The following is a 27,149-nucleotide window of genomic DNA, read 5'->3' on the forward strand; positions in this document are numbered from 1 at the left end:
GTTGAAAGACTTTCCTGTGAAGTCTCTGGGCTCTGTTTTTTTTTTTCATCCTGCCCAGTATGTGGTACTTGTCTGTCTGTGGGTCCCACCAGCAAAAGACGTTGTGGCTCCTTTAGCTTTGGAAGACTCTCGCTGCTGGGTGTGTGGTGGAGACAGAGGAAACGTTGTAGGTTGGTTTTAATGGCTTCAAATTGTGAAGTCCTGGGATCTGAATTCCTTGAGAGAGGGATTCCACTTGAGTTGCGTTTCACCCCTCCCGTGGGGAAGGTTCAGGTGGTAGAGAGCCCTGAAAGCAGCCTGTTTCTGCGTTCGGGGGAGTTGCAACCTGTGTAATCCCAGCGCTGAGCCCAGAGGCAACGAAGCCTCAGTAGAAACAGCCGCAGAAGGCTCTGTTTCACCCCCTTTCCTCTTTTTCAGTTAGCCCAATAGGCGACTTCCGCCTTGATCAGTTTCACCTGAGCTGAGTGCTTATTTTTAGTAGTCAGAAGTTGTTCATTAATGCCACTATTGGTGTTAGGTTGGGCTCAGTCTCTACTACTGTTGGAGACTGTTTCCTTTCCCTCCGGGAAGTTGTCTGTGGGGGAGGGGTGCCGGCCGCCGCGGCTTGAGGAACTGCTGATCCAAGGCTCCCAGCCGGCCCAGGAAGCCGCGTGTGGGAGGGACGCCGCGGCTTGGGTAACCGCCGATCCGAGGCTCCCAGCCGGCCCGGGAAGCCACGTGTGAGGAAGGGGCTCCGGTCGCCGGCCACTGCAGCTTGGGGAACCACTGATCCTAGGCTCTCAGCTGGCCCAGGAAGCCGCGCGTGGGGGGGGTTGCCGGCCACCGCGGCTTGGGGAACCGCCGATCCGAAGCTCCCAGCCGGCCCGGGAAGGAGGGATGGAGGGGCTCCAGCCGCCAACCGCTGTGGCCCGGGGAAGCGCGCGCCTCTTGGGGACCTCACCGCAGCGGAGTCTCTTAGCCGGTCCAGCCGGTCCAGAATGGGGTACACTGTGTGTCTGGTCTCCGTTGTGGCTCCGGGAGCTGTTCTGTACTGTTTCTAGTTCTTTATTAGGTGTTCTGGAGGAGGAATTAAGACCCGCGCGCCTTACTAAGCCGCCATCTTCTCTGGAAGTCATCGTTTTAATCAATTTTACTTACAAAAAATAAGTCTGTTGAAGGACAGGAAACAATAGAAAAAGATCGGGAACTAGGAATGGCGGTTGATCTGTTTTTCAAAGGATGATAGTGCTATTCTAAATCCACAACACAAACAACGGAAAGGTAGTACATCTAATTATTACATTCACCTTTTTTTTTTTTTAAGTATTTCATCATACTTTATGATGCAGTATGGTGAAATGGTTCAGAGAACAAGTTCTGGAATTAGACTCCCTAGATTTCTTTCTTCTTTCATATTTTAAAGACACTGCTCTACTGTCTTCTGATGTGTATTATTTCCAACAAAACTCTGCTGCCATTCTGATCTTTGTTCTGTACAAAACAGTCAAAACAGATTTTCCCTCTAGTTACTTTCTTTTTAATTTAATTATTTATATTCAGATAATTATAGGTTCACATGAGGTAGTAAAGAATAATATTCGGAGATCCTGCATATGCTATGCCCACTTTCTCCCAATTGTAATATCCTTCCTCAACTACTTTCTGGGAAAGATTATGTAGAATTGGTGTAAATTTTTCTCTTTACCCTTGGTAGAATTCTTCAGTGAAACCATTCTTCTCAGGAGTTCATAAGTTACTAATTCAATGCTTGTGGTGGTTTGAAATGATGCATGTACCCTAGAAAAGCCCTGTTTTAATCTTAATCCCGTTTTGTAAAGGCAGCTGTTTCTTCTAATCCCTATTCAATACTGTATGCTCGAATCTGTAATTAGATCAACTCCCTGGAAATACAACTCAATCAAGAGTGGTTGTTAAGCTAGATTAGGTGATGACATGTCTCCACCCATTTGGGTGGGTCTTGATTAGTTTTTGAAGTTCTATAAAAGAGAAAACATTTTGGAGAATGGGAAATTCAGACAGAGCAAAGCAGAACAACATAGCCATGAGAATCAGAGTCCACCAGCCAGCAACCTTTGGAGATGAAGAAGGAAAATGCTTCCCAGGGATGCATTAAACAGGAAGCCAGGAAAACAGGCTAGCAGATGACACTGTGTTTACCATGTGCCCATCCAGATGAGAGAGGAACCCTGCCTGTGTTCGCCATGTGCCTTATCACTTGAGAGAGAAAGACCTTGAACTTCATCGGCCTTCTTGAACCAAGGTATCTTTCCCTGGATGCCTTAGACTGGACATTTCTATAGACTTGCTTTAACTGGGACATTTTCTCGGCTTTAGAACTGTAAACTTGCAACTTATTAAATTCCCCTTTTTAAAAGCCATTCCGTTTCTGGTATATTGCATTCTGGCAGCTAGCAAAATAGAACAATGCCCTTAATTGTGAATTATCTATTTCATATTTGGTGAATTGTAGCAGTTTGTGCCTATCAAGGAATTGGTCCATTTGATATGTTATCAAATTTATTTGTGTAGAGGTGTTCATAGGAGTCTCTTACTATTCTTCTTATGTCCTTAGCATCTGTAGTGATATCCTGTTTTATTCCTGGCATATATAATTTGTGCCTTCTCAGTTTTTCATTGTCAATCTTTCTAGGGGGCTGTCAATTTTATTGATCTTTTCAGAAAAACAGCTGTTTCACTGATTTTCTCTAATTTTCTATTTTTTATTTCTACAACTATAATTATTTTTTCCTTCCTTCTGCTTGCTAGCTCTTCTCTTTCTAGGTTCTTGAGGTAAGAATGTAAATTATTGATTTGAGACTTTCCCTCTTTTAGAATGTATGCACTTGGTGCTATAAATTTTCCTCTTGGTACTGCTTTAGCTATATACAGCATGCATTTTCACATACTGCCTTTTCATTAAGGTCAATGTATTTTTTAAATTTTCCTTGAAACTACCTACTTGAATTATGAATCATTTATAAGTGTGTCATTTTGTTTCTAAGTCTTTAAAGATTTTCCTGTCATATGATCAAACTGATTTCTAGTTTGATTCTGATGTGGTTGGAAAACAAACTCTGCATAATTTTAATTCTTATAAATTTGCTTATGTTTGTTTTATAGCCCAGAATATGGTCTATTTTGGCATATGTTCCAGAGGCACTTGAAAAGAATGTCTTTCAGTACTCTTGCTGGGTGGAGTGTTGTATGATTGTTGATTAGAGCCTACCAGTTTATGATGACATTGAATTCTATATCCTTGCTGATATTCTGTTTCTTTGTTCCCTCAATTGTTGAGAGAGGGGTATGAAGTCTACAACAATTATTGAATATTTGTCTAGATGTCCTTCTACTTCTGTCAGGTTTTACTTCACATATTTTGCACAGTTTGGTGCATACAAATTTAGGATTCCTAAATTGGTGGACTGAACTTTTTTCATTATGTAATGTCTCTAACGCTTGTATTTTTCTTTCCTCTGAAATCTATTTTATCTGAATATTAATATAGCCAATCCTGCTTTCTTTGAACTATATTTGAAGTTTCTTGAAAATAGCATATAGTTGGGTCATGTTTTTAATCCATCCTGTAATTTATTTTAGAACCACTTATATTAAAGTAACTATTGGTATGTTAGGGCTTAAGTCTGTAGTTTTTCAAGACGGTTGGTTCTTTCTGTTTTTAGTTTTTGTTTCTTTTTCCTACCTTCCTATGAGTTATCTGAACTTTTTTTTAGGATGCCATTTTCATTGATTTTAATCATTTTAAATGTAATTTTTTGTATAGCAAATATTATATTACGTATGCATAACATCACATTTTTCTGGGGTCATTATTTTACCAGTTTGTGTGATGTGTAGAAACTTTAACCTCATTATATCCTTTTGCCTTCCCTCATTTATAATTGTCATACATATTTTCTTTATGTACTGTTTCGGTTTGCTGAAGCTGCCAGAATGCAACATATCAGAAACAGATCGGCTTTTTCAAAGGAGATTTATTAAGGAACAAATTTTCAGTTCTAAGGCCATGAAAATGTCCAAATTAAGGCATCCAGACAAAAGTACTTTGACTCTTAAGAAAAGCTGATGGCATCTGGTGTTTCTCGGTCCCATGGTGACACTGCTGTCTTTCTCTCTGGGCTTCTGATTTCAAATGGCTCTCTCAGTTCCCGTTGACAGTAGCTTTCACTCTAAGCGCCTGTGGTTCCTAACTTTGTTTCTCTGGGACAGACTTTGGGTTTCATCTCTTAGCTTACCATCTCCAAATGTCTGTCACTTGGTTTCATCTCTCTGATCTCTGTGCCGGCTCTAAACTCTCTCTCCATGAGCTCTTTTATGAACTCCGGTAAACTAATTAAGACCTAACTTGAATGGGTAGGACCACATCTCCATGGAAATAATCTAATCAAAAGGCCCCACCCACAGTTGGGTGGGTCACATCTTCATGGAAACAATGCAATTAAAAGATCCCAGTCATTTATTGCTTTTTTGTATATATGTTATTTTTCACAAAAAGAAAGAAAAGAAGTCAACTGTGGTGATAAAAAAATAATTAAGCTTTCTAACCTCCTATATTCTGGAGCAACTATAAGGAAAAATCTGAGAGGATCATATGGTAGCCCAGGACAAACTCTGGGTCTGCCCTGTAACTACTGGTTGAAGAGTGCTTTGAAAACTATTGCTTTTTTTATTTCTTTGCTTTGTATATACATTATACAATAAAAAAGTTAAAAAAAAAAAAAAAAAGATCCCAGCCACACACAGTAAGTCTACACATATAAGATTGGATTAAAAGAACATGGATTTTCTAGGGTACATAAGAGCTTCAAACCAACACCCTTAAAGAACCACATCAGACAGTGTTCTAAGCTTTGCTTTAACCTTTGAACAAAATTTAGAAAACTCATGAGACAAAGTAAATTCTATTGTATGTACCCAATGTCTTAGTTTCCTAGCTGCTATATCAAATACCACAAAGTGAGCTGGCTTAACAACAGAAATTTATTGGTTCACGGTTTCACAGACCAGAAAGCCTGCTTCCTCCCAGTGTCAGTATTTTCTGGCTGGCTGTCAATCTTTGGAATTCCTTAGCATTTCTGTCACATGCCAGCATCTTCCCTTTCCTCTTCTTGGTTCCACTGACTTCCAGTTTCTAGCTACTCTCCATGGCTTCTCTTTCTGTGTCAAATTTTCTTTGCTTATAAAGACTTCAGTCATACTGAAGTCAGGCACATCTCCATTCAGTGTGAGCACATCTAATAACATATTCATAAGTCATTTACAAATGCTTCTTACCCACAGGACCTTTTATTTTTTGGGAGGAGTGGGGTTATGAATCAATACCCAACACTCACAGTTTTGCTTATTATGTTCTTTCATCCTTCCGGGTGTTTTGAGGCTCCTTCTTTTGTTGTTTTTTTAATATTTGGAGAATTTTCTTTAGACATTTTTTTTAGATAGGCCTACTAGCAACAAACTTTCCAAGTTCTCCATGTGAAAATGATTCATTTCCCCTTAATTTTGATAGATAGTGTGCTGGTTTGAAAGGAAGTATGCCCCCTAAGAAAAGCCATGTTTTAATATAAATCCCATTTCATAAAGGTAGAATAATCCCTATTCAATACTGTATGTTTGAAACTGTAATGAGATCATCTCCCTGGATGATGTGATTTAGTCAAGAGCGGTTGTTAAGATGGATTAGGTGACAACATGTCTCCACCCATTTGAGTGGGTCTTGATTAGTTTCTGAAGTCCTATAAAAGAGGAAACATTTTGGAGAGAGAGATTCAGAGAGAGCAGAGAATGCTGCAGCACCACGAAGCAAAGAGTCCACCAGCCAATGACCTTTGGAGATGAAGAAGGAGAATGCCTCCCGAGGAGCTTCATGAAACCAGAAGCCAGGAGAGAAAGCTAGCAGATGACACCGTACTCATCATGTGCCCTTCCAGCCAAGAGAGAAGCCCTGACTGTTGCCATGTGCCTTTTCACTTGAGAGAGAAACCCTGAACTTCATCGGCCTCTTAAACCAAGGTATCTTTCCCTGGATGCCTTTGATTGGACATTTCTTTAGACTTGTTTTAATTGGGACATTTTCTCAGCCTTGGAACTGTAAACTAGCAACTTATTAAATTCCCGTTTTAAACCCATTCCGTTTCTGGTGTATTGCATTCCAGCAGTTAGCAAACTAGAACAGATAATTTGGCTGAATATAGAATTCTTTGGCAGATTTTTTTTTCTCTCAGCATTTCAAATATGTCAGCCCATTGCCTTCTGACTTACATGGCTTCTGATGAGAAATCAGTAGTTAATCTAAATGAGGATCCCCTGTATATGATGAGTTGTTTCTTGCTGCTGCTTTCAAGGTTCTCTTTGTCTTGGCATTCGACATTGGGAATACAATGTGTCTTGGTTTCTTCTTTCTTTAAATTTATGCTGCTTGGCATTTGTTGAGTTTCTGTTCTGGTCAACACCCTTAACACTTAGCCAAGCTGTTCACAATTCTTCCCCTGACTTCATTTCATGTTTGCACTGAGATATACAAATCAGCCAGTTAAAGCTTACAGTCTTCTCAAGTTTTTCCTGAGTAAATGTCCTGTCTAGGTATGGACATGCTTTCTAAATTCCCCAGTATACACAAGGACTTTTGATTGCCCTACTTTCCCAAAGGAACTCTCCCCTTGGCTTTTCCTGTTAGGCCTCAGGCTATATATTGGATGTTTTAACTGGGATCTTTTGCCCACATGGCTATAGCTGGTTTTTTGTGTGTGTGTGTGTTTTTTTTTTTTTTTTTGCTTAACAATCTTTTTGAGCAATGTCCACTCATTTTCCATCCTGAATGCTCAGTATTGGAGCATTTATTACCTTAGACATTAAGGTAAACATTTTGCACAAAAACTTTCAAGTTGTCAAATCTTGATTTTTAAAAACTTGAAAAACAATAACACTATTCTGCTATAAGTTGCCCCCTTTTCCCCTATATATACTAAAATTGATTTTTCTTAAATTAATAATGTGCTGGTTTGTAGCTATTATGTACCCTAGAAAAGCCATGCCCTTTAATCCTCATTCAATATTGCTGGATGGGATCTTTTTTATTGTTTCCATGGAGATGTGACCCACCCAATTGTGGTTGGTAACTTTTGATTAATGGCTTCATGGAGATGTGTCTCCACCCCCTCAAGGTGGGGTTGCTTACTGGAGCCCTCTGAGAGGGAACCAATTTGGAAAGAGCCACCAGAGCCATCAGAGCCCACATATCCAGAGACTGTTAGAGATGAAGAAAGAAAACACCCCCAGAAAGCTGTTAGAAAAGCCTGGAGAGAAAACTAGTAGAAAGCTGAGAGAGAAACCGTAAACATTATCAGCCTTCCTGAACCAAGTTGTCTTTTCCTGGATGCCTTAATTTGGACATTTTCACAGCCTTAGAACTATAAACTTGCAACTTAATAAACTGCTCTTTTTAAAACCTGTTCCATTTCTGGTATATCACATTCATCAGCTTACAGACTAAAACAAATTTTGGTACCAGTGAAGTGGGGTGCTGCTGTGGTTTGCAAATACCAAACATATTGGAACTGCTTTTTAAGTGGATAAGGGGAAGATTTTGGGAGAATTGTGAAGAGTTTGATAGAGAAGGCTTACAGTTCTCTGAAGAGACTGTTGATAGAAATGCGGACTCTAGAGATACCTCTGACAAGGCTTTAGACAGAAATGAGGAATGTGTAATTGCAAACTGGAAGGGTGGTGACTTGTTTTAAAACAGCAAATAATTTGTCCAAATTGACTACTGCTGTTGGATGCAAGTTAGAATTTAAAGGAGACCACACAGGATACTTAGCTGAGGAAATTTCCAAAATAAATGTGTAAAGTATAGCCTGGCTTCTCCTGCAGCTTATAGTGAAATGCTACAGGAAAGAAGTAAGCTGAAAACTGAACTCTTAGGTATAAAGAAACCAGAAATTTACAGACTAAAAAACTGAGCTTTCAGAAAAGGAGACCCCAGAAAACAGTGCTCCACATGAGGACTTAACCAAACAAGGAAGTAGTCAACCATTATAAGACAATCAAGGATTTGAGATGGAGTTATCCAGGAAGGGTCTGTGGAAAGTCCTACTGTCTGGAGGGCATGATCCCAGTGTACTACATAGAAAACCAATAAGAGCATTGTGGGATCTGTATAAATGGAACCACTGCCAGCCTGGACTAAAAGAGACAGATTGGAGGAAAAAGAACTTCAGAGGCAGAACTATGGAAGCTAAGATTTAATGTCAAGAAACCTCCAGCAAGGAGAGTGGATCTACCTAAGCATGCAGAGAGTGTAAGTATGTCCCAAAGGCAAAGGGTGGGCTTTCCACCTCATTGCTTAGGAAGAGCTGTGCCACCTCAGGCCTTAGAGAGGGTGGAACACATTCCTTGGGGATTGCGGAGAGCCTGGCTGACACCCCATTGTTCTGGAGGGGTTGAGTGTGTGACCCGGAGATGGCAGAGAACTCAGATAAGGCCCTGATGTTTGGAGTGGGTGAAGCCAAGAAAAAGATGATTTTCCCAGTGTCCCCCAAGGTTGCATTTGGACAGAACTGGTTGCTGCATAGTCCACTGTGTAAAGGGTAGGACTGCCATTGTCCAACACCCAGAGGATAAGTCATTCTTAGACTCTAAAATCTAATGGAGTTTGCCCTGCATGTTTTTGGAATAGTTTGGGTCTGGTGACCCCCGTGTTCCTTCCAATTTCTCCCTATGGAAATAGGAACATCTATCCTATGACTGTTCCTCCTTTGCATGTTGGCAGTAGATGACTTTTTCTGAGTTTTTACAGGTCCTGAGCCAGAGGAGAATTTTGCCTTAGGGAAGAACGTACCTGTAGCTGACTTTGTTGATATTTTCATACTGTTTCTGACTTTGTACTGCTACTGAAATGGTTCAAAGCTTTCTGATATTGTTATGGAATGAATATATTTTACATTTGGAAAGAAGATGTCTTTCAGGAGTCCAAAGGATGCAATGTGCCGGTCTGAAACTATTACGTAACCCAGACATGCCATGGCCTTTAGTTCTCATTCAATAATGCTGGGTAGAATCTTTTTTATTGTTTCCATAGAGATTGTGACCCACCCAATTGTGGGTGGTAACTTTTTTTTTTTATTAATTAAAAAAAGAATTAACAAAACAATTAGAAATCATTCCAATCTACATGTACAATCAGTAATTCTTAATAACATCACATAGTTGCATATTCATCATTTCTTAGTACATTTGCATCGATTTAGAAAAAGAAATAAAAAGACAACAGAATAAGAATTAAAACAATAATACAAAGAAAAAAAAAAACAAAAACAAAAAACCTATACCTCACATGCAGCTTCATTCAGTGTTTTAACATAATTGCATTACAATTGGGTGCTGTCCATTTCTGAGTTTTTATATTCAGTCCCGTTGTACAGTCTGTATCCCTTCAGCTCCAATTATCCCTTCTCTCTTTTTTTTTTTTAATTAACGGAAAAAAAGAAATTAACCCAACATTTAGAGATCATACCATTCTACATATGCAATCATTAATTCTTAACATCATCACATAGATGCATGATCATCATTTCTAAGTACATTTGCATTGGTTTAGAAGAACTAGCAACATAACCGAAAAAGATATAGAATGTTAATATATTACATTAATTGATTTTCTTATGTTGAACCATCCTTGCATACCTGGGATGAATCCTACTTGGTCATGATGTATAATTCTTTTAATGTGTTGTTGGATACGATTTGCTAGAATTTTATTGAGGATTTTTGCATCTATATTCATTAGAGAGATTGGTCTGTAGTTTTCTTTTTTTGTAATATCTTTGCCTGGTTTTGGTATGAGGGTGATGTTGGCTTCATAGAATGAATTAGGCAGTTTTCCCTCCACTTCGATTTTTTTGAAGAGTTTGAGGAGAATTGGTACTAATTCTTTCTGGAACGTTTGGTAGAATTCACATGTGAAGCCATCTGGTCCTGGACTTTTCTTTTAAGGAAGCTTTTGAATGACTAATTCAATTTCTTTACTTGTGATTGGTTTGTTGAGGTCATCTATGTCTTCTTGAGTCAAAGCTGGTTGTTCATGCCTTTCCAGGAACCCGTCCATTTCATCTACATTGTTGTATTTATTAGCGTAAAGTTGTTCATAGTATCCTGTTATTACCTCCTTTATTTCTGTGAGGTCAGTGGTTATGTCTCCTCTTCCATTTCTGATCTTATTTATTTGCATCCTCTCTCTTCTTCTTTTTGTCAATCTTGATAAGGGCCCATCAATCTTATTGATTTTCTCATAGAACCAACTTCTGGTCTTATTGATTTTCTCTACTGTTTTCATATTTTCCATTTCATTTATTTCTGCTCTGATCTTTGTTATTTCTTTCCTTTTGCTTGCTTTGGGATTAGTTTGCTGTTCTTTCTCCAGTTCTTCCAAGTGGACAGTTAATTCCTGCATTTTTGCCTTTTCTTCTTTTCTGATATAGGCATTTAGGGCAATAAATTTCCCTCTTAGCACTGCCTTTGCTGCATCCCATAAGTTTTGATATGTTGTGTTTTCATTTTCATTTGCCTCGAGGTATTTACTAATTTCTCTTGTAATTTCTTCTTTGACCCACTCGTTGTTTAAGAGTGTGTTGTTGAGCCTCCAGGTATTTGTGAATTTTCTGGCATTCCGCCTATTATTGATTTCCAACTTCATTCCTTTATGATCCGAGAAAGTGTTGTGTATGATTTCAATCTTTTTAAATTTGTTAAGACTTGCTTTGTGACCCAGCATATGGTCTATCTTTGAGAATGATCCATGAGCACTTGAGAAAAAGGTGTATCCTGCTGTTGTGGGATGTAATGTCCTATAAATGTCTGTTAAGTCTAGCTCATTTATAGTAATATTCAGATTCTCTATTTCTTTATTGATCCTCTGTCTAGATGTTCTGTCCATTGATGAGAGTGGGGAATTGAAGTCTCCAACTATTATGGTATTTGTGTCTATTTCCCTTTTCAGTGTTTGCAGTGTATTCCTCACGTATTTTGGGGCATTCTGGTTCGGTGCATAAATATTTATGATTGTTATGTCTTCTTGTTTAATTGCTCCTTTTATTAGTATATAGTGTCCTTCTTTGTCTCTTTTAACTGTTTTACATTTGAAGTCTAACTTGTTGGATATTAGTATAGCCACTCCTGCTATTTTCTGGTTGTTATTTGCATGAAATATCTTTTCCCAACCTTTCACTTTCAACCTATGTTTATCTTTGGGTCTAAGATGTGTTTCCTGTAGACAGCATATCGAAGGATCCTGTTTTTTAATCCATTCTGCCAATCTATGTCTTTTGATTGGGGAATTCAGTCCATTAACATTTAGTGTTATTACTGTTTGGATAATATTTTCCTCTGCCATTTTGCCTTTTGTATTATATATATCATATCTGACTTTCCTTCGTTCTACACTCTTCTCCATACGTCTCTCTTCTGTCTTTTCGGTTCTGACTCTAGTCTCCCTTTAGTATTTCTTGCAGAGCTGGTCTCTTGGTCACAAATTCTTTCAGTGACTTTTTGTCTGAGAAGGTTTTAATTTCTCCCTCATTTTTGAAGGACAATTTTGCTGGATATAGGAGTCTTGGTTGGCAGTTTTTCTCTTTTAGCAATTTAAATATATCATCCCACTGTCTTCTAGTCTCCATGGTTTCTGCTGAGAAATCTACACATAGTCTTATTGGGTTTCCCTTGTATGTGATGGATTGTTTTTCTCTTGCTGTTTCAAGATCCTCTCTTTCTCTTTGACCTCTGACATTCTAACTAGTAAGTGTCTTGGAGAACGCCTATTTGGGTCTAATCTCTTTGGGGTGCGCTGCACTTCTTGGATCTGTAATTTTAGGTCTTTCATAAGATTTGGGAAATTTTCAGTGAAAATTTCTTCCATTAGTTTTTCTCCTCCTTTTCCCTTCTCTTCTCCTTCTGGGACACCCACAACACGTATATTTGTGCGCTTCATATTGTCCTTGAGTTCCCTGATACCCTGTTCAAATTTTTCCATTCTTTTCCCGATAGTTTCTGTTTGTTTTTGGAATTCAGATGTTCCATCCTCCAAATCACTAATTCTATCTTCTGTCTCTTTGAATCTATCATTGTAGGTATCCATTGTTTTTTCTATCTTTTCTACTTTGTCCTTCACTTCCATAAGTTCTGTGATTTGTTTTTTCAGTTTTTCTATTTCTTCTTTATGTTCAGCCCATGTCTTCTTCATGTCCTCCCTCAATTTATCGATTTCGTTTTTGAAGAGGTTTTCCATTTCTGTTCGTATATTCAGCATTAGTTGTCTCAGCTCCTGTATCTCATTTGAACTATTGGTTTGTTCCTTTGACTGGGCCATATTTTCAATTATTTGAGTGTGATCCATTATCTTCTGTTGGCGTCTGCACATTTAGACAGATTTCCCTGGGTATTGGATCCAAAAGTTTGGAAGATTTTTCTGTGAAATCTCTGGGTTCTGTTTTTCTTATCCTGCCCAGTAGGTGGTGCTCGTGGCACACGTTTGTCTGCGGGTCCCACCAGTAAAAGGTGCTGTGGGACCTTTAACTTTGGAAAACTCTCGCCGTCTGGGAGGTTCGCTAGCCGAAGCGGCTTGAGCCGGCCCGGGGTCCGAACGCAGGGAGGGTTGCTGGCTGCCGCAGCCCGGGAAAGAGCCCGTCCGAGTTTCCTAGTCGGCCCTGGGGTACAAGCGTGGCGGGAGGGCGCCAGCGGCAGCGGCCCGCCCGGGAGAGTGCACGTTCCCCGGGAGTCACGGGTTTGGAAGGGGCCTCCCCCACCCGTCACTGTTCTCCGCGGCCTGGGGATTTCCGATCCAATTCTCTCAGTTGGTCCGGGGGGCCGTGCGTGGTGTGGGCGCCAGCCGCCTTGGTTTCAGGGGACCGCCTCTCCAATTCTCCCAGCCGGCCCGGGAAGGGGGATGGGAGTGACTCCGGCCGCTTGCTGCCCCGCCCGGTGAGGCCCGTGCGCCTCGGTGATCTCACCCGAGCTGCTTCTCTCAGCCAGCCAGCCGTTCCAGGATGGGGTACGCTGTCTTCTTTATCTCTGTTGTGGCTTTGGGCGCTTTCTGTATCGTTTCTACTCCCCTAGTAGCTGTCCTGGAGAAGAAACTAAGATCCGCGCGTCTTACTAAGCCGCCATCTTCCAGGAAGTCCAGAAGCACTTTTAATCGGGTGGTAACTTTTGATTAGATGGTTTCCATGGAGATATGTCTCCACCCATTCAAGGTAGGGATGTTTACTGGAATACTTTAAGAGGGAACCATTTTGGAAAAAGCCACTAGAGCCACCTGAGCCCACACAACCAGAAATTGTTGGAGATGAAGAAAGAAAATGTCCCCAAGGAAGCTGTTGAAGAAGCCTGGATCAAAAGCTAGCAGACATCACCAGGTGCCTTTCCAGGTGAGAGAGAAACCCCTAACATCACTGGCCTTCTTGAACCAAGGTATCTTTCCCTGGATGCCTTAAATTGGACGATTTTATAGTCTTGCCTTAATTTGGACATTTTCAAGGCCTTCAAACCACAAATTTGCAATTTTAAAAATTCCCCTTTTTAAAACCCATTCTGTTTCTGGTATATCACATCCCAGCAGCTTACAAACTAAAACAAATGGTAAACACGTTGTTCTATACATACGATGGAATATTATGCAGCTTTAAGACAGGATAAACTTATGAAGCATGTAATAACATGGATGGACCTAGAGAACATTATGCTGAGTGAGTCCAGCCAAAAACTAAAGGACAAATACTGTATGGTCCCACTGATGTGAACGGACATTCGAGAATAAACTTGAAATATGTCATTGGTAACAGAGTCCAGCAGGAGGTAGAAACAGGGTAAGATAATGGGTAATTGGAGCTGAAGAGATACAGACTGTGCAACAGGACTAGATACAAAAACTCAAAAATGGACAGCACAATAACACCTAATTGTTAAGTTATCATGTTAAAACACTGAATGAAGCTGCATCTGAGCTATAGGTTTAGTTTGTTTGTTTGTTTGTTTTTGTTTTTTGTTGTTTTTTTGTTTTTTTGTTTTTTTTACTATTATTATTACTTTTATTTCTTTTCTCTATATTAACATTCTATATCTTTGTCTGGTGTGTCGCTAGTTCCTCTAAACCGATGCAAATGTACTAAGAAACGTTGATCATGCATCTATGTGATGATGTTAAGAATTACTGATTGCATATGTAGAATGGTATGATTTCTAAATGTTGGGTTAATTTTTTTTCCGTTAATTTATAAAAAAAAAAGTATATGTGGTCAGCTATAAGTCAGAACTTCATCTACAACAAATAAGGACTTTAAAAGAGAAGCATAACAAATATATAAATTATGTTTTACTTATTAATTAGCATAACCCTGGTAAATGCATAAAGGTAAAACAGGACAAAACTTCTGCTATGGTTTGTGGCTGATGACCCTGATATAAGACAACTATCAAATGTTTGTATTTCTGAAAGTAACTTCATTTAGAAATGCTTATAATAAAATTAGGGCTTACAATGTAAGCTCTACAGCAGTCACGTTTACTCCTGAGCTTTAACTGTTACTTCTAAATTCTAAAATGTTTGCTCTTTGTTAAACATGTATTTCCCTGGAACTTTAGGTATCTGTGCAACACCTGAGCCTCAGAGTTCTCCAGCTGTGAAAGTCAGCATTATTCCATCCAGCAACTATTTAAAAAGCTGAAAAATAGACCAGACTTTGATGTAAATGAAGCTAATCTTCTTAGGGCCAAGGTAAATCAAAATACAGGTAAAAGATGATACTGCCTTTATTTTAAGACTTTAACTTCTGTGGGAAATGAAAGTTTATGTTGTTCAAAATTTAAGTTTTCTGTAGCACACTATATAATCTAACCTGTCTGGTCAGTTTATTTAAAATCCTACTTCAGCTGTATTTGACATGGAACTTAGAATACAGAATAAAATATTGATGTTCCATACAGGTTAATGTAATACCCTGTTGCATTTCAGAGTATTTTGGCAGAAAATGAAAAGCACTGCAAAGTCCCTTGAGGGACTGGAGAAAAAAGCAGAACTATTTAACTTTCCCACCTGGGGAATTCTCGCTATTCTCTAATAAGCCAACTCTTGGTATTGAGGCTTGCCCTTATAAAACTTATTTCTTTAATGGCAAAGCTAAGCCTACTTATAATTAATGCTTAAGAGTCACTACCAGAAAACCTCTTTTGTTGCTCAGAAGTAGCCTCAATCTCTAAGTAAAACTCTGCAAACAAACATAGGGTCATATGTGGGACATGACTTTCAGGGATGAGTCCTGGCATCATGGATTAGTTGACCAAAAGGGGGAGATAAAGTTTCAATGGATAAGAGACTTCAAAAAGAGTCAAGAGGTCATTCTGGAGGTTACTCTTAAGCAGATTTCAGCCAGATGTTGTAAACTGCCACAGTACGGCAAGCCACAACCAACACTGCTCCTGGAAATCCTAAAGAATACACTGGGCTCTATAAAAGCTTTACTCATTAAATTTATTTTTCAGAGACTAAAAACCTCTGTAGTGCTCCTATGCCAGATAAACCCCGAAACCCAGGAGTACCCATCTGCAAGAACAACAACTAGTTCATTCCTCTAACCCATAATGTCGATGCTCCTTTTCAGCATAAAGAAGTTACAATGATCATCGCCCAAGATTCTCCTCAAGATTAAGAAAACTATCAAATGAGACAGAGGAGTTGCAACTGAGAAATCAGAATTATAATTATGATTGCAGAATCATTATACAGATATTCCTTTTTACTTTCTGATATGTTAGGCTGAACAGAGGGGAATACCTGAAACCTCTGAACTGTATTCCAGCTGCCTTGATCTTTGATAAGAAAAAAATAGCCTGCAGGAACAGGAACCCAGAAAAGTTCTCCTTTTCAGCATGGCAACTTTGGCTTCACGCCTACCCCATGCCAACACACCACTAAAGCTCAGCCAGTTCTGAAGGGTATCATGGACTTGTCATTTGGGATTGCCACTCTAACAATCTTTCATATGATGCAGTGTTCCTTGCCCTTCTTCCCTGAGATTTTAACATTTCCCTACTGAATTACCTCTCCTTCATTCTCTCAGTCTACCAGTATACTCAGTTGTACCTAAAATGCTCTAATGTATTATTCTTCATTACTTTTTTTCAGAATAATGCAAAATAACAGTCCTAATAACATAAAGAAAACGTAACAATACTACCTCTGAATAATGAACATACATGTAAGTTCAGCATATCATCATGTATAAATTCCCAGCCTTATTATGTTCTTAGAGCCAGATGCATTGTAAAATTATTACATTATATTTTCCATATGATAAGAATATATTCTTTCATGTATACTTTTGAATTCAGAATATCATGAGAGAGACATGAATTCCTGGATTGCTTCTCAGGAAAACACTAATGAAATCTCCTTAAAGTAGTCTAAGAACCAATACACTAAAGTAATCTTAAGACAGATTTTCTGTTATTTGTAGAAGTAAAAATGTACAAGTATTAGGAGTCTTTAATTAATGCAAGAAAATCCAATTATTTTTATTATATCAAATTAATATATTCTATACCAGTATAAATTGTAAAAGCAGAAGACAGCACCTACTGGCTCTACTCTGAAGTTTTACTACTGTTCCCTGATCCACCATCACCTCACTAGTTTTACTGTTGTGTATAGAAAGTGAAACATGGCGATAAGTCATAGAATGAAAGCAAATCTTCAAATGTCCACTAATTAATACAGTTTCTGCATAATCAATTGCAAAGTAGAAGAAAAAGAACTTCAGTCTTATCAGAAAAAGGCTTACTTTTCTAGCCTATTCTAATTATGATTTCTTAATTAACAGTTTATCTTTGGATTCCTAAGAATACCATAATAGATTTTAATTATGAATATTAATAATGCTACTAACCTCTTACAAATTTTAATGAATAACATTTTGTCTTTCATGAGGGAATGACAGATTAGCAATCAGATTTCCAATGTAGATTTCATTCATAAAACACACACACACACAACCAAACTAGAGAATAAAAATAACCATTACCAGATAAGCATCACCATTAGATTTTAAAAGCAAAGTATAAAATAAAGCACCACTATAATGAACCTCATAATTACTCTTCAATACACTACATCTACTCTTCATTTTAGGCTGGACATCTTTATCATTCCTCTTTTCCACAAGAAAATGTTTTACATGTAGTTCCTTTAAGTTTGTCATAATTACAGATTCAAAGACTTTTTTACAATTGCATGTAGTACAGATTGAGTGACCTCACAACGAAATTGCGGTTGTTGGATGGCCCCTAATTGAAGGGGGAATTTCAAATCACTGGTAATTTCAACCACAGACTGAGAGTTGGGATATCACAGTTCTAGTTAATTTGACAGTTAACTTTGGGTGAGACTTAAGGCAAGACATTTCTCCTGCACCTCAGTTTTCCTCACTTAAAATAGAGAAAATAAGACACTGCTGCCCCATTTCAATGACTATTATAAAAGAAGTGAGAGAATATGTGAATAAAGCACTTAGAGCTTAGAGAATTTTTAAATGCAAAAGACTCATAAATATTTATAATTTAGCAGTAATGTATTATTCCAAAGTTTATATAGCTTCTTACACATCAAGCAATCATGGAACAATTTAATCACTGATGAAAATACATCAGTCTGATCCAAACACCACAATTTTAGTTTTTAATAGATATCTAAAATACTATAATATTTAGTAACTGTTACAGTGAGTATATTTTATTTAATTCCAAATAACAACAATAAATAAAAATACAATGTAGATGTGTTTCTGTATAGAATGTATCACACAGCTACAGACATTGAGACAATTTTTACAGATTCAAATCTAGTGTTAGATTTCTGATTTGAATACAGGAAGACAAAATTGCTATTTCTATCTTTCTGTCCTGATCATCCAAAAGCAAAATGAAGAATGAGAAATAAAAACTTAAACTCTGTTCTAACAAAACTAGGCAAATCACCAAATGGGTAGAAGGCCACCAAAAGTAGTGAAGATGGAATAGGGGTACACATATTAGACAGCAGAGGAGAAAATGTGGCAGTTACAGTCTATGAATGGAAACAAAGAGTGGGGGCTAACACCTAGAGCTCTCTTGGATGTGGTTTCGTTCCAAGAAGCAGAGGGGGAGTCATCCTCTCTCTTGACTTAAAATATACTGACCTTCTTTTTTTTTAATTTTTTTTAATTAATCAAAAAAGAAAAGAAATTAACACAACATTTAGAAATCATTCCATTCTACACATGCACTCAGTAATTCTTAGTATCATCACATAGATGTAGGATCATCATTTCTTAGTACATTTGCATCGATTTAGGAAAAGAACTAGCAAAACAGCAGAAAAAGATATAGAATGTTAATACAGAGAAGAGAATTAAAATAATAATACTAATAAAAAATATATATATAAAAAGGAAAAAGAAAAAAAATAAAAACAAAAGATACAAACACACAAACAAACAAAAAAACATATTTCAGGTGCAGCTTCATTCAGTGTTCCAACCTAGTTACATTACACTTAGGTATTATTGTGCTGTCCATTTTTGAGTTTTTGTATCTAGTCCTGTTGCACAGTCTGTATCCCTTCAGCTCCAATTACCCATTATCTTACCCTGTTTCTAACTCCTGCTGGTCTCTGTTACCAATGATATATTCCAAGCTGATTCTCGAATGTCGGTTCACATCAGTGGGACCATACAGTATTTGTTCTTTAGTTTTGGGCTAGACTCACTCAGCATAATGTTCTCTAGGTCCATCCATGTTGTTACATGCTTCATAAGTTTAGTCTGTCTTAAAGCTGCATAATATTCCATCGTAGGTATACGCCACAGTTTGTTTAGCCACTCGTCTGTTGATGGACATTTTGGCTGTTTCCATCTCTTTGCAATTGTAGATAATGCTGCTATAAACACTGGTGTGCAAATGTCCGTCTGTGTCTTTGCCCTTAAGTCCTTTGAGTAGATACCTAGCAGTGGTATTGCTGGGTCGTAATCCATTCTGCCATTCTATGTCTTTTGATTGGGAAATTCAGTCCATTAACTTTTATTACTGTTCGGATAATATTTTCCTCTACTATTTTGGCTTTTGTATTATATATATCATATCTGATTTTCCTTCTTTCTACACTTTACTCCATACCTCTCTCTTCTGTCTTTTCGTATCTGACTCTAGTGCTCCCTTTAGTATTTCTTGCAGAGCTGGTCTCTTGGTCACAAATTCTCTCAGTGACTTTTTGTCTATAAATGTTTTAATTTCTCCTTCATTTTTGAAGTTCAATTTTGCTGGATATAGGAGTCTTGGTTGGCAGTTTTTCTCTTTTAGTAATTTAAATATATCATCCCACTGTCTTCTAGCTTCCATGGTTTCTGCTGAGAAATCTACACATAGTCTTATTGGGTTTCCCTTGTATGTGACAGATTGTTTTTCTCTTGCTGCTTTCAAGATCCTCTCTTTCTCTTTGACCTCTGACATTCTAACTAGTAAATGTCTTGGAGAACGCCTATTTGGGTCTATTCTCTTTGGGGTGCGCTGCACTTCTTGGATCTGTAATTTTAGGTCTTTCATAAGAGTTGGGAAATTTTCAGTGATAATTTCTTCCATTAGTTTTTCTCCTCCTTTTCCCTTCTCTTCTCCTTCTGGGACACCCACAACACGTATATTTGTGTGCTTCATATTGTCATTCAGTTTCCTGATTCCCTGCCCAAGTTTTTCCATTCTTTTCCCTATAGTTTCTGTTTCTTTTTGGACTTCAGATGTTCCATCCTCCAGTTCACTAATTGTAGCTTCTGTCTCTCTAGATCTACCATTGTAGGTATCCATTGTTTTTTCCATTTTTTCTTCTTTGTCCTTCACTCCCATAAGTTCTGTGATTTGTTTTTTCAGATTTTCTATTTCTTCTTTTTGTTCAGCCCATGTCTTCTTCATGTCCTCCCTCAATTTATTGATTTGGTTTTTGAAGAGTTTTCCCATTTCTGTTCGTATATTCAGCATTAGTTGTCTCAGCTCCTGTATCTCATTTGAACTATTGGTTTGTTCCTTTGACTGGGCCATATCTTCAATTTTCCGAGCGTCATCCATTATTTTCTGCTGGTGTCTGGGCATTTGATCAGATTTCCCTGGGTGTGGGACCCAGCTGGTTGAAAGGTTTTTCTGTGGAATCTCTGGGCTCTGTTTTTCTTTTCCTGCCCAGTAGGTGGCGCTCGTGGTGGTCGTCTGTCTGCGGGGCAGTCGGCCTGGGAAACCGCGCGTGGAGGCAGGGGTCGCTGGCCGCCGCGGCTTGGGGGAGTGCCGGTCCAAATTGCCCAGCTGGCCCGAGATGCCAAGCGTGATGGGAGGGCCCCGCTATCCAACGTTTCCAGTCAGACCGGGGAGCCACGTGCGTGGAGGGGACCCCAGTCGCCAGCCGCCCCAGCCAGGAAAACGTGCGCCCCTCGGGTATCTCACCGCAGTGGATTCTCCCTGCCCGTTCAGCCGTTCCAGAATGGGGTACGCTGTCTTTTTGGTCTCTGTCGTGACTCCGGGAGCTGTTTCGTATTGTTTCTCTTTCTTTAGTTGGTTTTCTGGAGGAGGAACTAAGACCCGCGCGTCTTACTAAGCCGCCATCTTCTCCTGACCTTCTTTTAACAGCTACTAAATATTTATAGTGGTTCAGACATCATGTGGATCAGACTGATTTATTACCATAAGTGAGTAAACTGTTCCATGATTGTTCAATATGTAAGAAGTTGCACAGACTACATTTGCAAAGGAAAATGTGCCTCTGTGACTATGGGAGAAAAGAGACTTTATATGATGAAAATGCCCTCAATCATCTGTTACCATTGGCTAAGGCAAAATAAAGGAGGAAAGGAACAGGAAAATTTAACAGCCAAAAAAAGAATATTCACAAGAAAAATGCAGCTATTGAGCAGATGGAAATCATGACAAATAGTTCACTATTATTTAATAAAGCTTGGTAAGCAATTAAGTCTAACTTGGAATTTGCAAAAATACATAATAAAAAATTTTATTGACTGGCATGATTAAAAACTAGATTAGTATTATCACTTACCTCTGATTCATATTTTACTTTTTCTTCTCCTAAAATACGTGCAAATTCTTCTTTCTGGTGCTCAAATTCTGATTTGAGAAATGTATGTTCATAGCGAAGCTTATTATATTCAGCTCTATACTTTTCAACTTCCTAAATTAAAAGGAGATTGCAGTTTATCACAAATTTATTAAAAAAAATACGTACTTGCTCCAAAAATAATTTTTGCAAATACAATTTCAAATTACACTATATTGAGTCATTCTAAATGGAAAAAATAAATTTAACAGAAACATAAATAAACCTTGGAAAACTTCTCATAACAAGTATCCTACATACAGAATTAGTACATTCCTCAGAAGTTACCAAAGCAAATTACTATACAATTAATCTTACCTCTTCACTGATTCTAATTATAATAAAAAGACAAAGCATGCCAAAAGTTTTGACCCCTGAGCCTAACAAAATAATATTTAAGAATGCAGCACACCTTTTGAAATTATACAGTTAGATCACAAAATAATTTTATAATAAAGTATGAAATACTTCCCCCAAAATTGGGCAAGACGAATTCAAAGTAAAGGATTATTTGAATTACTTAGTACAGTAACTGTTCAATTAGATATTATAATGATAACTGTACTCCACTTAACACACCAGCCTGAAGAATATATATATCAGCTACTCTTCTGACTAATCAGGGTCACATGCGATTCCCTGGGGTGCTCGTTTCCTGTTCCCTAACACTCTCAAAAGCTGCTCATATCCTGAATGGTTAAGAAGACAACCTAGTTAATATAGGAAGATGCAGCAGAGACACTATTTCAGCAGCAGGGACACTATTTCAACATACATCAGGAAATGAGGTAATGAGGATAGCACGTCTCCTAAAATACTTAGTCACCATAAACTTTAAGTTGAAAGAGATCTTTTCTAAGCCATTTTACAAACCAAGAAAATGTTTTTCATGTTTTTAATAGAGACGTACTTTGTTTTGAGGAAAAAAAACAGTTTTTAATCTAGCTTGCCAGTTTTTATCTAGCTTGCCAGTACAATAACCCTGAGTGATTCTGCTACTGTCCAAAAATAAAACCCACTCCCAAAGGATGATGCTTTGTCACCATGGGGGATATTCAAGAGATATTACCAATCCAACAAGTACAGCATGCTATTATAAAAGAGGAATTTCACAACTGTTTTGTACAATGGCAGTATCATTAGATTACAACCTCCCAAAGGGGTCCACTTTAAAGTGGACAATACTCATTTATATGTATAAGGCATGGCATACTTGTTAAATACAGTAACATACATAAAATGCACCGTAGTACCTCTGCAATCTTTTCCTATCCCCTTAATTAAATACTCAGTCATAGTAAACTAACACTTCAAGTTGAGACTGGTCTCAACTTGAAATAAAACTAATAAAGTTTTACTTATTTGAGAGGACATGAAATTCATTCCTTTGTTCAACAAATATTAATTGAGCACCTACTACTGTACAGCAAGACCTGTTCTAGGAACTTGGACTATAAGAGTAAACAAAACAGATACAGGTTCCTGCTCTCATTGGGCCTACATTCTAGAAGGGTAAAATAGAAAATAAACAATAAAGATAATAAATAAACTATATAGCATATAGAAGATAAGCACTAGAGTAAAAATTAGAAGTAGAGCAGGTAAAATGGATCCAGAGGTCTCAGAAGTGATAGAAAAGGCAGGTTGCAATACTAAATAGGGGAGTCAAAAGTAGGGCTCATGGAGAAGGAGACATTTTAGCAAACACTTCAAAGAGATAAGGAAGTTAGCCAAGCAGATACCTGGGGGAAAATGTTCAAGACAAAAGTAACAACCTGAGTAAAGGCTCTTGAACTGCACCTCTTCTGGCAAACATCAAGGAGCTCAACAGGGATGAAAGAAAGCAGGTTCGAGGAGTACTGGGCCTGATGTGTGGCGTATTAAAGACCACTCACTGTAAGGACTCCGAGTGAGAGGGGGGTTTTTTGTAGGGTTTTTGAGTAGGGGAATGGGGCTTTTTATCAAGCTTTAATAGCTGTAGATAGATGCATATTTTTCTATATAAATTACTTACATCATCCAGATTCCGAAAACGGTCTCTCATTGGCATTTCTAATTCTTGTTGTATTTGGGCTCTTAACAATTCCAATTTTTGTGGCGTTAATACCTAATGCGTGGAGAAATACAAACAAGTTTACCTACGAAATCATGAATATTAAAATCAAGAATTCATCAAATTTCAAAGCCTTCCTCCTAGTTATGACACTGAAATTCAATTCATAGAAGTTTTCATAATTTAGCTAATTTTACAATAACTACTATATAAACAGAACCATAAATTTGAAATACTTTATTTTAATTAATACTTAAATTTCAGATTTCAGAGATGTCAAAAATTCTATTAATATGAGATAAAGACAGTCACTGATTATTATTATTAAGAATAACAATGTTGGTAGCTAAGGCTATCATGTTAAAATAAAATGTTTGATATTCTAATTATTTTTAAAGAAAGCAAAATAAAGATGCCATAATTTTGCTTACCAATGATATTCTTCAAACTATTCTCATTCAGAAAAGGCTGATTTTTACTCTGACCACTAAAACTAATATAGTCTCCTTCCTCTTCTACTCTCCAATTAGTAATCAAATATTTATATAAACTCCTTATGGAACACTAAAAACACAGGCAGTTTAGTCCCCACTATATCCCAAGCACCTGACACCAGTGCAGAACACAGGAAGAACTCAATTATTACTTCTTTTTTTTTTTCCACATGGGCAGGCACCAGGAATCAAACCTGGGTCTCCAGCATGACAGGTGAGAACTCTGCCACTGAGCCACCGTGGCCTGCCCCTTATTACTTCTTGAATGAGTGAACAAGTACACAAATCTGGCTGCAGAAAAATCTACAATCTGTATTTATACTGATCACTATGAAAACAGAGAATAATGTTCAGTTTAATTCATTCATTTACTCATCAATATTTCAAATATTTTATTTCAAATATTTTATTGACTACCTACAATATAAAAAGCATTTTGCAATGAGCATTTTTTTTTTTTTTTTTAAAGAGAGAGGGAGGAAGGGAAGGAAAGACAGAGAAGGAAGGAAGGATAGAAGGAAGGAAGGGAGGAAGAAAGGGAAACATCTTTAAACATTTTCTTGTTTTATTATATTTTGTTTGTTTGTTTGTTTTTTTACATGGGCTAGGGCCGGGAATCGAACCGGGGTCCTCCGGCATGGCAGGCAAGCACTCTTGCCCGCTGAGCCACCGCGGCCCGCCCTGCAATGAGCATTTTGTAACACACTGTTATAAGCACCTTACATGTATCAATCTGTTTAATACCCATAATAACCTATAATGTATTTATATTATCATTCCCTTTTTATAGAAATTAAGGCACAAAAAGAGTAAATAACTTTTTAAAGATCACAAAGACTCATATAAATCATATCTTTCCCCATAAGAAGTTCAAATACTGAAATAACTCATAACCACAAATAACTTTAGAAATAGGCAATACAGGCTACCAGACAAGTGAAGACAAAGGGAAAAGTTATTCAGGATAGAGAGAACAAAACATCAAAGGAACAGGAAAACAGAGGCTTAGGTACAACACAAATCCAAAGAACAGTTAAAAGTTTAGTTTGCTGGGGTTCTAGGGAATATATGGGAGAAAAGTGATTCTTAAAGGTGAGCTAAAGGCATTTTGCATGGGACCACACTAAGTACTGCAGACAATTAATTAAGAATCCTGGGTCCCTGTGCATTAATGCTGGCAGCAACCCCCTATATGCTGTGACAATTAAGAACATGCTGACACATTTCCAAATGCCACCTAGGAGGGCTGCAGCCTGGCTGGGAACAAAAGGGAAAGATTAGAGCCGAACACCATGTTCAGACTCTGAAATTTTACTTACCATTCAATAGGAAGCCAGCGCTGAAGTATCTACTTTTAAATCATTTCATTTAAAATGAAAAAAATAATTATATATATAAAATAATTCAACAAATAAATAAAATGCAATATTATAAGTCTTCCTCTCACATCAGTCATCCAGTTTCCCTCCACAGAGGCAAGTACCGTTAAAAATTTTACACGTGTTTTTCCTCAATGTATAGAAACAGAGCATATTCACCCACCTTTCATTTTTACCTAAACAAAAGTGTTTTTCTGTACCAACTTTATTTGTTGATGACTTTAAAACTTAGGAATACCATTACCATATCTATAGTTTAAAAAGAAGTAGGATGGATCAAAGGTAAGGGAAGTGGTGGCTGTGGGGAAGAGACAGGCAGTGAATGGGCTTACAGAAACCAAATAGAAAGCTCTTATAATAATCAAATTGTGGTATCAAGAGTCTGAGTAATAGTATCAAGAGTCCAAACGAAGAAGGAGTGGTAATTAAAAGGAAGAGATTAATAGGCAAATTTTATTAAGATCCCAGTTCAAACAAACCAACTTTAAAAATAAACAACAACAGGGGGTGCAAGAGTAGTTCAGTGGAAGAATTCTTGCCTGCCACGCAGGAAACTCAGGTTCAATTCCCAGCCCACGCACTTCCCCAAAAGCAAACAAATAAACAGAAAAACAAGCAAACAGACAAAAATTCAACAAATGGTGCTGCAGTAACAGGATACTGACAGAGAAAACTAATGAACTGTGACCCCACCATACAGCGTACAAAAAAGATAATTAAAAAAAAAAAACCACGCAAAACTCTGATAAAACTGAAGCAATCTAAAAAGGGATATTAAAAGACATTAATGAATAAATACTTTTAGGTATGATAATGGTATTGTGGTCATGCTTTTAAAAGAGGCATTGTCTTGGTATATAATAGAGACAGATACAAAAATATTTACAATTGAAATAATATTATTTGCTTCAAAATAATCCAGAGTTGAGGAAGAATGTGAGAGAGGGAGGAGTAGATCAAACTAGACTGGCAAAGAGATGGTATTATTGATGCTGTGTAATTAGTACATGAGGATTCATGATACCACTCCATACTTCTATACATGTTTGAGATTTCCATTGTCAATTAAAAACAAAAGGACTAATAGAAACGAGATTTACCCTTCTGTCTGAAACAAACAGACACAGAACAAAAATTAAACAATGGTTTCCAACAGTCTGGACATAAGAAAGCAAAGTACAAAGATCCCTGGGAGACAGAAAACAAACAAGGTGAGCTTTGAGAAAGTTTCCAGGCATGGCACAGGAAGATAAACCAATGGACTCACTGATTTAAGGATACGGAACCAAGAATCCAGACACCAGGGCAGCTAGAATAGCAGAAAGGAGAGTGACACAGAAAGAGAACTAAAAAGACCTGCAAAAGTATTCAGCAGAAAACGATCAGTGCATACACATGAGGAAACTGCCTGAGGCCAGGAAAAGATCCACCAGAAAGAACAAGAGGCAAAAGTACTCACACAGGGCTATGAAGCGTTCCCAAAAGCCAGACTGAAAACTCCATAGAGAAATGTGGAAAAGTACTCAGAAGGGTACTTTTGCCTCTTGAGGTACTTCCCATTCCTCAGCAATGGCAAATAATTAGCACTACACTAAATGCTACTCTGGTCTCACTTAACACATCTTAAAAGCAAGACCTAGAAGGATAAAACTGCTTTTAAGTAAGATAACTGTTCCAGAATAAAGCTCAAGAAGAATTTATTAGAATATAAAAATATCTAGCACTCAACAAAGTGAAATTAACAATGTCCAGCATCCAGTCAGACATGAAAAGAAGCAGGAAAATATGACCCATAGTGAGTGTGTGTGTGTGGCGGGGGCAGATCAAAACTGACTCAGAAGGACACAGACGTTAGAATTAGCACACAAATACATGAAAACAGTTATTTTAACTGAATTCCATATGGTAAAAAAAGCTCAGAATATATGGACCATGTTAAGAAAAGACAAGGAAGATGTTAAGAAAACCGAAATTGAGCTTCTAGAGATGAAAATTACAATTTCTGAATTGAAAAATACACTGCATGGGGATTAATAGGAGAGTCA

At 37.7% G+C, this 27,149-nt stretch overlaps 1 protein-coding gene across 4 annotated transcripts in view; it reads right to left on the reverse strand.

Moving 5' to 3' along the window:
* CEP83 (centrosomal protein 83) overlaps window positions 1–27,149 on the reverse strand; it is a 182,495-nt gene that overhangs the window by 72,448 nt on the left and 82,898 nt on the right. For all 4 annotated transcript variants that reach the window (XR_013155868.1, XR_013155867.1, XM_077111614.1 and 1 more), the window contains exons 4-5: window positions 23,193–23,285; window positions 21,122–21,253 (exon numbers count right to left, since the gene is read on the reverse strand). Coding sequence is in view for 2 of the 4 variants with exons in the window: in XM_077111614.1 (XP_076967729.1) it covers window positions 21,122–21,253; window positions 23,193–23,285 (225 nt within the window). In the remaining 2 variants the exon portion in view is untranslated. The remainder of the gene's footprint in view (window positions 1–21,121; window positions 21,254–23,192; window positions 23,286–27,149) is intronic.

This window comes from Tamandua tetradactyla, chromosome 7, assembly GCF_023851605.1.
Source record: "Tamandua tetradactyla isolate mTamTet1 chromosome 7, mTamTet1.pri, whole genome shotgun sequence".
Lineage (NCBI taxonomy): Eukaryota > Metazoa > Chordata > Mammalia > Pilosa > Myrmecophagidae > Tamandua > Tamandua tetradactyla.